This window comes from Thermobia domestica, chromosome 3 (genome assembly GCF_964235325.1).
Source record: "Thermobia domestica chromosome 3, izTheDome1.hap1.1, whole genome shotgun sequence".
Lineage (NCBI taxonomy): Eukaryota > Metazoa > Arthropoda > Insecta > Zygentoma > Lepismatidae > Thermobia > Thermobia domestica.
In genome coordinates, this window is record NC_137456.1 from 142,950,710 (window position 1) to 142,964,634 (window position 13,925).

The 13,925-nt window shown below is 33.7% G+C and overlaps 1 protein-coding gene across 2 annotated transcripts in view; it reads right to left on the minus strand.

Annotated features, from left to right (window-relative positions):
* LOC145680777 (uncharacterized) overlaps window positions 1–13,925 on the minus strand; it is a 55,934-nt gene that overhangs the window by 15,505 nt on the left and 26,504 nt on the right. For both annotated transcript variants that reach the window (XM_081751774.1, XM_081751775.1), the window contains exon 5: window positions 8,146–8,269. In XM_081751774.1, coding sequence (XP_081607900.1) covers window positions 8,146–8,269 — 124 coding nt within the window. The remainder of the gene's footprint in view (window positions 1–8,145; window positions 8,270–13,925) is intronic.

A 13,925-nucleotide genomic window follows, 5' to 3' on the forward strand; every position in this document is an offset into this window, starting at 1 on the left:
CCGGGGCCCCGCTGAATCCGTTTATTACTCCGTACTGAATATTTATATTGTTATTCATTTCTCATGTGTGAGAAAGAACTATTGTGAAATTTTAGATTACTACCTAGGTTAAAACAATGAAAATGCAATCATTGTAGAAACAGCAACCGAAAAAGACATGAGAAGTTTAGTAAATAACAAGAAACTAACGAAACCATTGTAGTAAAAAAACCGAAGAAGAAGAAACCATTATTGATTATATACAATATTCAGTTGATTTCAAACATAAAGAGATCGTCGAAACTTTAGTGGAGCAAAACTTTGACGAGCAAGAAATGACAGAAGCAATCAAAGAATTAAACCTAGATTAGAACCGGACCAAAAACCAAAATAAATGTCATCTAGTAATTGAAGCAACTTCCCAAATCAGAAGAAAACTTTTAAAAAAAGGACGGGTATATCTAATGTTCGAAGCTCATGGAATAAAAGACTTTATTACTGTCTCAAATGTAAGATTTGTCTTGATTATGGTCACATCAGTAAACACTGCCAAGAAGAGAAAGCCTCCTTTTTCTGTGGACAAGAGGGCGGGGGTGGGGGGGACAATAAGTCGGGATGTGTGAATAAAGGACAAAGCCAAGGTTTGTATCCATGCACCAAGAGAAAGAAAAAATGCAATGCTAAAACCGAACAAGAATGCGCAACGTATAAAATGCTATACGAACCAATCACAAAAATCGACTTTTAAATTCAGAAAAAAAATTTAAGATAAAATATGACACACGCAAAAGCATTTTATGATAAATTTCTTAAAGGAAGAAAAATTAACAATCATTCAAATCAACGCAATGGGAGCAAAGACGGCTATGGATGAAATTATAGAACTAGCAAATAAAGAAGAGGCAGACATAATAGTTATACAAGAGCCTTACACAAGAAATGACAAATTGATTAACATGGGAAAAAATTATAACAATTATAACGTGAAACAATTATTGCGAAAAACCACACAGGAGAGATCCAGATTCCTCAAAACGTAGGTGGGAAACCAAAAGTTGCAATCATAAACAGAACTAAAAACATCAAAACACTGAATATAACACAATTTGGAAATAATTGAACAGTATGTGTGGAATTGAGAACAAATCTAGGGAACATTAAATTAATCAACTGCTATTGTCAATTTTCCTTTTTTTGGATAATATTGAAAGATTTTTCAGAAGTACAAAGAAGAAAACAACTTAATATGCATGGATTCAAATGCCAAATCAACACTATGGCATGGCAATAAAACGGACAATAGAGGGGGAAAAGGTTGAAGAATTAGTCATGAATAATAACCTAATAATAATAATAAATGAGGAAGGGAATCCACCAACATTTAAGAACAGTCAGGGGGAATCAAACATCGATCAGACAACAGCTTCTACAAGATTGAGTAATAATATAAAAAATTGGAAAGTACTAGATTCAGCAACAATAAGTGATCTTAATATAATAATATTTGATATCATAAAACAAACCAAACAAGAAAAAAACATTATTTTCAATCTTCTGACGAACCATTAATATATAACCCAAACAAGATAAATTGGGCGAAGTTCTGGCAAACGATAAATCTACCGCAGATAGAAGAAGAGAGCAGCTTAAATGAATTAGCCCAGAAAATAGAAGATACAATAAAATTAGCAATTAAGAACTCAACAAAAACATAAAGACAACTAAACGATTACACACTAAAACAGATACCTTCTGGACCAATAAATTACAAGACCTGAAAGAAAAACACGTAAAGCTAGGAAACTTTATCAATATACAACAGAAGATAATCTAAGACAAAACAGATTAAACAAATATAGAGAGTTAAAACAAAAATATGAAAATAAAATAATAGAATCAAAGAAAAATAGCTGGAAAACATACATTGAAGCTAAGTTAAATCTAGATCCCTGGGATGAACCCTACAAAATTATAAGTAATAAAGTTAAAACATCTACCACCCTCTCAACTTTTTTTTAATGGTACATATGCAAATAATTGGGAGGAAACAATAGATTATCTAATAAAATCTCTATTACCACAGAATATACCTGAAGAAGATAATAACTTACAAAGTTTCATTAGAAGAGAAATGTAATTACCACCTTTAGAAGATAAAATAGAAGTAATAGAAAACCAAGAAATAATAAATCACATAAAACGACTTAAAAACACAAAAGCTCCTGGACCGGATGGAATAAAATCGGAAATTTTTACACATAATGTTGACAAATTGGCACCATACCTAACAAAACTTTTCAACTTGTGTTTTAAAAACGGACGAATTCCAAAGAGGTGGAAACAAGCAAATTTAATCATATTCAAAAAGTCAGATGACAAGAAAAATGACGATCCAAAATCTTATCGCCCTATCTGCTTATTAAATATAATAAGTAAACTTTTTGAACGAACCATTGTGGAAAGAATAAACAAAAACAGAATTTTAAATAATGACAAATTGCAATATGGTTTCAGAAAAGGAAAAACCACCGAAACAGCTACAAAAAGACTAATTGACTTCATAGAAGAAGGTAAACTGGAAAAGTACCAAGTTGTTATCTATGCCGACATTAGTGGTGATTTGACAATCTATAGTGGCCCGCACTTTTTAACGAACTCAAAAAATTAAAATTAGTAAAGCTCTTTACAAAATCATGCTGGATTACTGTACTGACAGAATGTTTACAGTAAAATCTCCAGGAAAAGATATAACAACAATAAGAACCAAAGGATGCCCACAGGGTTCAATATGTGGACCTATAATGTGGGACATTACGTTCCAACCATGCTTAAGAAAACTAAACAATCTAAAAGAAACATTAGGTTTAGTGGGATATGCGGACGATTTAGCAATTGTGATGACAGCATCCACAAGAAGACAAATAGTGCAAAAAGGAAATATAATATTAGAAAATCTACAAAGATAGTGTACAGAAAATAAATTAACTCTATCGGTTAATAAAACGAAAATGACAGTATTTGGCCAAACTCTACAGAGAGAACCCATAATCAAAATTAGGAACACTAAAATAGGAATTGTGAATGAATTCAAATATCTAGGTGTATGGCTAGACAAACGGCTAAACTACGAAAAATATATAACTGAAACAACAAAGATGATGAAAAAATAGCCAACAAAAATAGATTTTAAAATTGACAGAAAAAAATTTAAATTATATAACAAAGCTATTCTAATGGCTATTGCACAATATTGTGCCGGAATCTGTGATCATAATTGTTTCTAAACAAAAACCTAAGGCAAAAATTAATAAGAGTGTAGCGATTAATGCTAATTAGAACCCATGACATCACAAAAACTATCTCTGCAGAAACAATACAACTTTTGGCAATTGCCATGAATAGTATTTTAGAGGATATGGATGATGTAAAAGTTTCACTGGACTTCGACGAGTAAAGAATTTCGTAGAAGAAAAATGCCTGGTGAAAAAGCTAAAGATGAAGTTTCAGAAATTAGTTCAGTTCAGAAATTTAAACTAATCCATTTCCGTACTATCAACTGTACTAGGTCAAGTATTGAAAAAAAGATTTAATCCAAACAATATTTTGAAAAATTGTTCACGGCTTTCTCCAAAAATGTTTCCTGGAATCGCGGATATTGACGAATTTTCAACAGAAGTCTTACGCACCATTTGTCAGCTAACCAGAGTTGGTAGAAGTCTTCTTATAATAGACTTGAAACAGTTTGATGAGCAGTACGACAGTTTTCTTAAAACTGAGTGGGATCAAAATGATGAAATAGAAGATGTGAATAACTTAAATGAAGACGAAGAAGACAATGACGGTTCAGAGTCAGAAGAAGTAGAAGAGAACTGCTCAGTCAAGCAAAAATGTTCTAGATGCATAGCATATGCCTTAAATATTGTTTTCATGCCGTCACAATCTGGAATTTTCGCAATATATATACAGCTTACAAGTTTATATTGTAAAACTTTGTCCCATATAGGTTATAGGTAGAGCGTTAATAAAAAGAATCCGGAATCGACTCTCACTACCGGTTTTAATTATAATAGTTCCACTATAAAAAGTATTTTTACAAAATACTATACAAATAATCTCTCCAAATTTACAAGGTTAGTTATAGGAAGTCTTTGACCGTAAGGTCGCAGACAGGTTCTCTGCAAAGCCCCGAAGCAGGATAAGCAGAATGGAGTTAGGGACCTAAAGCTCCGAAGCAAGCAGTGGGTTGGTTAAGTGACCACAGAACCCCGAAGCAGGGTAAGTGGTTGAGGTTGAGATTCCCGACAAAGCCCCGAAGCAGGCTAGGCCAGGAGAAAGGAAAGGCGTAGTCCCGAAGCAGACTAGAGGCCTGGGGTTAGGTTACTCCTAATGTTCCGAAGCAAACAATAGGAGGGGCACCAGTGAACTGGTACAAAATTTCCGTCGTCCAGCCAATTTATAGAGGTCCTTGGGTGGCAGTGGCGCTGCTGCTCCGTTCCGTCCGTGGGAGGGGCCAGAAGCCCGTCGTTTGCATGTGATAGTAGATGCATCTGGTGTGTGGAATCCTCTTGCTAAACCACGTGGTAGTGTTTGTAAACACTGGTGTGTAAAATTGTTTATACACAACACCATGTGAGATATTACATTAACTCTGCCTTGTACGCAGGTAACCTGCGAAAGGACCTTTTCAAAACTTAAAATTGCTGAGAATAGATTAAGCTCTTCGAGAACCAAGATTTAATATCTAAGGTACTTTATATGAATGTAGAACGAGATTTGCTTGTAAATTTAGATTTCATTATAGATGAAGCACCAATAACGAATGAGGAACTTTGGAAAAAGTTATTAGTTTAATGAAGCATTTAGGTGTGAGGCCTATTGACCTGATCTAGGTAGAAGGAGACTTATTTTCTTTGTTAGTAAATATTGTATTCATACTATGCCAATTGTAACGGGAGATCTCAATGCAGTTGTGGGAGAAAAACAGGAAGGTAGTATCGTAGGCAAATATGGTTTAGGCGAAAGAAATGAAAGGGGAGAGGACTAGTGAATTTCTGTAGACAGAATCCACTAGTAATTGGGAACACGTGGTTCAATCAGCACAAGAGAAAAAGATATACATGGAAATTACCAATAGACGCGGAAGATATCAGATATACTACGTTATGATTCAGGACAGTACTGGAATAGTTTAAAGAACGCGAAGACTCTTCCCGGGGCTGGTATTTTCTCTGATCATAATCTTGTGCTGGCTGAAGTAGATATTCAACTGAAAAATGTGAACAGACGAAACGTAGGCAACAAAATGTTGAATACTGAAAAGTTGAAAAACGAGGAAATAAGGGATATTTTCGTTGAAAAATTCGAAGAAAAATGTTCAAACGAGGAAAGAATAGGCGCAGGTAGTAACGCACGGTGGAAACACATTAAACTTTGCTTACAACAGGCTGCAGAAGAAGCAGTAGGTTACCGCGAACACAAAACGGCTAAGAAACCATGGGTTACAGAGCAGATGTTACAGAAAATGAGGGAAAGGAAGATATGGACACAGGTTGATACAGAAGAGGGCAGAAAGATGTACAGAAAGTTAAATAATGAATTATGGAGAGAAACAGACAGAGCGAGGGAAGAGTTTCACAAAGAAAATGCGAGGACTTAGAAGAATTAGAAAAAGTTGAGAAATATGAGGAAATGTACAAGGAGGTGAAATCTATGGAATTTCGGAGGAAACAAGGGGGTATTACGATGGCAGTAGAAAATAAGAATGGGAAGGTAGTCTCTGAGAGAAATGAGGTTATAGGAAGATGGAAAGAATACGCTGAAGACTTATATGAGAGTAGGGACAGACCGTGTAGCCTAAATGTTGGAGTAGAAAATGAAGTAGGCGAGGATGACAAAGGATTTGGTATTCTTCGGGATGAGTTTGAAAAGGCTATATCCGAGATTAGGAATGGAGAGGCAACCGGAATAGATAATATACCAATCGAATTCATTAAAAATATGGGAGACAAGGGAAAGAAAGAATTGTTCCGACTATGCAATGAAATACATGAAATAGGAAAGTAGCCAAAAGACTTCCTGAAGACGATCATGATACCGATGGCTAAGAAATCGAACAAAAAGAAATGTGAGGATTATATCTCATGCAGCTAGAATTTTGCTCCGAATACTGAACAGAAGGTTATATGGAAGAACAAATGAAGAAGTTGAGGAGGAGCAGTTCGGGTTCAGAAGAAGTAAGGGCACAAGCGATGCTATTGGATTATTAGAGGCGATCGGTGAAAGATTTATAGAAAGAGGGAAAGAGGTATATGTTGTATTTATTGATCTAGAAAAGGCTTTTGACCGCGTGAATTGGGAATTGTTGTTGGGTGTTCTAAAGAAGATAGAATTGGAATGGAAAGATCGAAGACTCATAAGAAACTTATACATGAACCAACAAGTAAGTGTTAGGATAGGGGAAGAACTGCGGAAGAGAGTGCAATTGGAAGGGGAGATCGACAAGAATGCCTCTCGCCAACACTATTTAATGTCTATCTAGAAGAGATAGTAAAAAAGAGTTTACATGATGATGACGGCATTTCGGTAGGATGTAGAATGATTAGATGCATAAGATTTGCAGACGATATGGCGCTTGTTGCAGAATCTTAAGAAGGAAATCAATAAAATGTTAGAAAACCTGAGGATGGGCTTGGAAGAATATGGAATGAAAATAAATGTTAGAGAGACAAAAGCCATGGTGATTGGAGCGAAGAGATCTATGTCAAATATAAAAGTGGGAGGGGGGAAAATAGAACAAGTGAATAGTTTTCGATATGTGGATAGTATTCTTAGTAATGACATGAAGTGCGAACGTGAAATAAAAGCAAAGACAGGAATGGCGAAAGAAGCCTTTAGGAGGAAGAAAAGTCTGTTTTGTGGGGCCTTGAATAAAGAGTTGAGAAAAAGACTCACAAAATGCTTCGTGTGGAGTGTTGTACTGTATGGGGCGGAAACGTGGACATTACGTAAAAGTGATGAAAAACGACTGGAAGCCTTCGAAATGTGGGCGTGGAGAAGAATGAAAAGAATTAGTTGGGTCGAGCGGAAAACGAATGAGGGGGTGTTAGAAATGGTAGGGGAGAAAAGAACACTTTTAGATATTGTTAAGAAGAGGAAGAGAAACTGGTTGGGACATTGCCTAAGAAGAAATTGTATCATGAGGGACGTCCTAGAGGGTATGGTGGCGGGAAAGAGAGAGAGGGGGTGAAGGAGACTATAATTAATGGATGATATAAAAACAGAAAGATCATACGTTAGCGTAGGACCATGTAGCATGGAAGCTTCTCAGCTGTTGCATTTGACCTGCTAGTAAGGCCAGAATACCTATGATGATTATGTCAATATTCTTCTTCACAACAGAATACAGTATTAGATATTCAAACGCAATAATTTTACAGGTTGATAGTTTTGAAAGTTTCTTTTTCCGAGCGAATCTAAATAGAATAATACACAATTTGTATATATTTTTTGATTTTATATGATTTTTATGTAGATTTGTGTACACCTATGCAAAATCACTATTTTAAAATTCGAAGTAACCTACATATTGTAAGTTTCATGTAATAAAGTATGAAAAGTATAAAGTATTCCTAATAGTATTTTTATTAGTTACTTACCTTATATCATTAAGGTAATGGAAATTTGTTTTTAAAGAATGTTATGATAGAATTTATGTAATTAGAAAACGTAATCCTACTGTATAGGGTTGTTATTAAAATAAAACCCCTATAAAACCATGTGGAACGTAACTTTACTTAAATGGATCAACAATAATAGAATTTAGTAATATACGCAAGTGGACAATTTTTAAAAGGGGGCCTTTTAGCCTCCTGCAGCCGAGGGCCCCAGCGATGCCAGACAGCCCCTGATCGTACTTCTAATCAAACCCACTAATCAATCTGACAGTGTAAAATACCTGGTACACTGTAAATATACACCACATTAGAGTAAAGTCAACATTCATAGTTTAAAATTAGTACTTTCAAATTGAATCAGTTGCTCCAAATTTTATCCGTGGCTTCCGAAATCCGTTAAATTGAGGTTCGTAAAATCGAAGAATGAGTGTATTTGAATTTCGTATAGTAGAGCTTGTGAAATTCTGTAACTTAAACTCCTTGCAATTGCTACCTCTTTCTTTTTCTGTTCCAAAAGTGCTTTATCTTTCTTCTCTATCTTCTTCTTCTCTTTGGACTCATCTGGTTTTTCAGATTTCTGTTTAACTAGTAACCTTGTTCGACGTTTTACTGGTGGTCTGAAAAGAAATAATAAAATTATGATTTTGATCAAATCTTCAGATCTGTGCTAAAATCATTTATCATGTCTATGAGAAACTTACAGTAACCTTATTTCAAAACAAACGAATACTTATTTTATTTAAAAATGATTTCAATTCATATTCTTAGATATGATTTTTCCTAAAGAAATAAATAAACAAACAAAAAAGATGCCTCTTCATTTGACACAATTTTACCCACTGATAAAATAAAACAGATATTAATTTTCTCATGACTACATACTAAAGAGAACGAATTGAGGAATATTTTCTTTACTCATGTGTCAAAAGAAGATTTTATATTAACCTACATTTTTTCTAGTTTGAAGATTCCTTCAAAGTTGCGACATGTAATCGATTATACAAAGATTTGATATAATCAGGACTGCTTTAATAGTATTTTACGCCTTGAATAAGCAAAGTACTGGCGCTGTTAATTACCAATTCACGCATAGGAATAAAAACATAAAGGTCAAACTATTAACAATAATAATATGTTAATTAATAATTAATTATTAATTATAATATATACAATTTATATTAATTATTAATATTGTATAATATTTATTATAAATTATTAATATAACTATGCTTATTACATTATTATTAAATCAATATTTAATATTGGTTCATATTAATTAATAACTTTATTATTATTATTATTATTATTATTATTATTATTATTATTATTATTATTATTATTATTATTATTATTATTATTATTATTATTATTATTATTATTATGGTTGATCGCTTCTCTGCCTTTGATTTTGTGACTACTTTGTTCCTAAAGGATCTTTATCTTCTAGCCAACTTTCAAGTTAAGTAACCGACGCTTCTTCCAAGAGTGCTTTTCCTTTACATCTTATTGTATTTACATTTTGGCAGTTGAGGTGGTTAATACTGAAAACAGTTAGTAAACTGGTCTTTACTTCATGTTACAGTGAATGTATGCTTTCAGTAACCGAAGACGGACACCTCAATCTTTGTCCATCATTCATATACCTGTCATCAATATTTATCAGTTAGGAAGGATCGTAAAGTCTACTAGCAGGTCCAAAACGAATTTTAATTTTATATTCTGTTTGATTCCACTCTATTGATCAGTAGGAGTGGGTGTTTGCTTTTTCTTTTTTACGATGCGTTGTTATTTTATGTATAGTAATTGAATTTGCATCAGATATTTGTTCTAAGTGTAAACAATCGGTTAACAGAAGACAGAGTTTAAGTAGGAACCATCTTACACGTTTGAAATAACCAAATATAGCTTATATTGAATTGATATTATAAATGTAAGTTTGTAAAGTATTTTGCTCAAGTTTTCTAATATAATTTTTATATTTATGCTATTGATGGATATCACACAGTAAAAGTAAACGGCATTTGACCTACTGAAGCACATAAACAAGGATTATTTTGCGTTTTACGTTTACACTAGAGGCTATGTCGAAAATCCAGCCCCATCGATTATGTTTAAAGATAAGAAAAAAATTGGGAAGAGAGGAAAATTGTTGGAAATATGTATTTTCAATCTAAAATGGTGGAATTTTGCCAATTGCACCAGCTGTTTGGATTCTATACTGGAAAATGCTCTATGTTCAATGAAAAAGCAATATTGGCAGTTCCCTTGCATCCTAACCATACCAACGATACAGCATTGTTGGGAAACGAATTTGAGGTGTTGTAGACCACATGAAGTCCCCATAAAGTGTGTCCCGAAATTTTAGAATTTAAAAAATCATGAAGAATTTAATAATAATTAGTTAAAATCGAGAAAGACTGTACCAGTTAACGCCTCCAGCGGCAGCAATAACGATCAGTGCTACATAGAGTCATTTTAAAAACTAATAGGTTTCACAATTATAACAGTTATTATTATTATTATTATTATTATTATTATTATTAATAATAATAATAATAATAATAATAATAATAATAATAATAATAATAATAATAATAATAATAATAATAATAAATATCAACTAAGTGTGTCGTAAGTCAAGAAAAAAGTTGAAAACCACTGCTCTAGATTACCCCAAATATGCATGCTCACCGTATCATTTTTTCGTGCACTTACGTTTCGTTCGAACAGCCTGCCCACTTTAGATTGAGAAACCACCTTTCAAACAATCTTTCTCTCTCTCTCTTTCTATTTTTCCGCATCTTTACTCATAACGGAATCGGACTTTTGATACACTCATTATGTTTTCTATGGGATTGATTATTTCATCACTAAGTGAAATGAAATAAAATTTTTAACTTCCCATTGGTTAAGCGCACTAGGGTAAAGAAGACGGGTGATTAATGAAAGTGAATGATTGTGAAATTAAACTGTATGTGCTCTCAAATGGAAATCAAACCAGGGACCACGTGCACCAAAGGCCGCGTGCAAGCCACTAGACTAACTGAGATGGCTATTCATCAATAAGAAACAACAGCATCTACTCTAACTCACTCTATGGCCTATGGAACTCGAAGGTTCAATGCCGCGTTCACAAAAGTTCTCCATTGACTTCTATCCTTAGCCAACTGGATCCAATTTCTACTTTGTATGCCTGTTTCCGCAAGATCCATCTAAATATTGTCTCCCATCTCCTCCTAGGTCTTCCTAATGGTTGTTTTCCGATTCGTTTTCCAGTTAAGGGTTTGAAAGCGTTCCTACTTTCTTCCATCCTGGCTACATGACCTGCCCACCTGAGCCTCCTAGATTTGGTTGATAGATCCTAGTTAGATGAGATCCAGCATATACTCTACTACTACCATTAGTACTACTACCACCACAAGTAATAATAATAATAATAATAATAATAATAATAATAATAATAATAATAATAATAATAATAATAATAATAATAATAACATATTAAAATCATTATTAACTATTTTTGTTTCTACCACATATAATATTAATCGCAATTAAACCTCTCAAAATTTCCTGTTGTTTCACCAAGAATATAAATTTTATAAAAGAAATGGACATCTTGGTAAACTTTAAACTTATTCCAAGGTTAAAGTTAAAAATATCACACAATTGGGCGTGCAAGGCATTAGAAGGAAAGGAAAGTAAACGGATATATCTTTATTACGAATAGCAATGTAAACAACAACAACAATGATGCGGGCCACCGCACTAAATTTTCTCGCTTTCATGTCTTATATTGAATTATATTATGCTGCAGTTATTATGGAAACATGTAATTATGAAATATGAACAAAATCATAATAAGCTGTTTTAGATCATATCCTCCATATCGTCTGAAGAAAACTCACTCCAAGGGTAAACTACGATATCTAATGCGATTTCTTTCCATGATCAATGAATTATACCATATGATTGGATTATTAATAAAACATTTATTTATGAAATATCAACTTTATCGTTGGGTCGTTTTTAATACATTCACTCCTATATCCAATCTTGGTCGAATTTGACCCAAAGTGTATAAAGCACTATTTCTGACTACAGTCAATTTTGAAGATTTTATGTTTCAGGCACGAAGATTTTATGTTTTAAAATCACGCACACAATTTAGTTCGTCCCAACTCTTAGAGATGGCAAAGAAATGTATTTTCTACTAAGCAGTCACGTGTTTCATATGAATTCCTTTCCTTTAAGGTATGTTTCCTAAATGTTCTCTCAGCAAGGAACGTAACTTAGATGCATAGTTCCAGGGTGTGCGATGAGACAAAGAAGTCAGTACGCTGAGGAAAAAGTACATATCAATCAGAGAAGTTATCGAAATTTTGTACGGGCAAGATTCATTCGATGAATTGATATCAATATATTCATGGTAGGGACACAGCTGACCAATATCAGGCATTTTATCTATTGATTCGGAAAACATCCAAGTGACCCAAGAACTTTTTCTCTGTCTCTCACGGTGTGCTCTTTAAAATTCCTCCCGCTTCTGAATCTCCTGTAACTTTCTTCGAGACGATAAAATTACAGCACATCCTTTAGCTCCCTCACCAATCATTTGTGATATTTCGGTCATTTCACAGGGACCATCAATACCTTTGGATCATAGACATTCCTAGAAAGTGACGTCAAAAAGAAAAACCTAACCAACTTGTCTTGATGGCAAAACTCAGGAAATTAGTTATTTACTCCCATGAAAAAAAAAAAAAAAAAAAAAAAACAGAGAGAAAGAGATGGTGTGTAGAGTCTAGAGTGTGCTTACAAGGTAAAACAATCAGGAAACCAGGTATATTGCTGAAACTGTGGTGTTTCTCTGCACTGAAGCCAGATGGTATTGCCAAAAAATGTGATGTTCACTTCACACTGGACGATGTGATACTAGATATCACACATATCACATATCACAGATATCACCCAAATCATACTATATTATAGTGGCATAGCCAGAAAAAGGAAAACCCGGCTCAAGCTACCCCTTAGTACTGTCACATTAAAATGGATTCTACTTACAAACGGTATGTTCCATTTGTGAGCCCGATATTATGACTACTTTTATATATATATATATATATATATATATATAATTTGTCACAACAAACAAGTATTGTTAAACCCCCTAATACCTAGTATCAGAAGTGGGCGCTTTACCACTGAACCACCGTGCATCCTTCACACAGTAAATAAAAGAGTATGCTTACAAATTAATATAAATATTCGTCAATTTATATCCTTAAATAATAAATCTTAGTTGTATAATAAAATTTGGAAAAGAATTTCTAAACGATAAAACCCAGAATATTGAAATTGAAATTAGAATATAGGTGCTTAGTTAAAAATAAATACACAGAAATGCCGTATGATGATTGAAAGAACTTAATAAAAATTACAACTGCTTACTTGAAGACATGCCGGTCTGTAACTAAAGTATTACGTGTACATAAAATTAATAATAATAATAATAAAATCAATATATAGTGAAAGAAGCATAACGGAGAAAGCAACAGCGAAGGAAGGGTGATATGTTTCTGCATAATTATTTCGCGATAAAACAGGCTGTTCCAATCTAAATTCGAAACTCTATCTGAATGTTCTGCAAACAAAATTAGGATAGGAAATATCAGTAATAACACATTTTATTGCAATAACATAAAAACAAATTCCAAGTCTCCTACACAGTACGTAAGATGAATGTTTCTACACACAATTGGAAGCATCTAAATAATACAGATTTTTAGAAATGTCAGATCCACATCAAAATCATTTTCTAATATAAATATTTAATGTATTATTATCTTTAAATTAAGAAAAAAAAAATATGAACAACGACGTAACCAGATCTGTAGCCTGTTACGTTACTAACAAACTAACTAACTCTATGGCCTATGGAACCCGGAGGTTCAATGCCGCGTTCACAAAAGCTCTCCACTGACTTATATCCTTAGCTAACTGCATCCAGTTTCTACTTTGTATTCCAATCTCTGCGAGATTCATCTTAATATTGTCCTCCCATCTGCGCCTAGGTCTTCCTAATGGTCGTTTTCCGATTGGTCTTCCAGTCGACTTTGAAAGCGTTTCTACTTTCTTCCATTCTAGCTATGACCCGCCCACTTACGCCTCCTAGATTTGACGACCCTAACAATGTTGGGTGAACCATATAAATTATGTACTTCCTCGTTATGAAGTTTCCGCCATTCCCCATTCCCGCTCCTCTTGGGT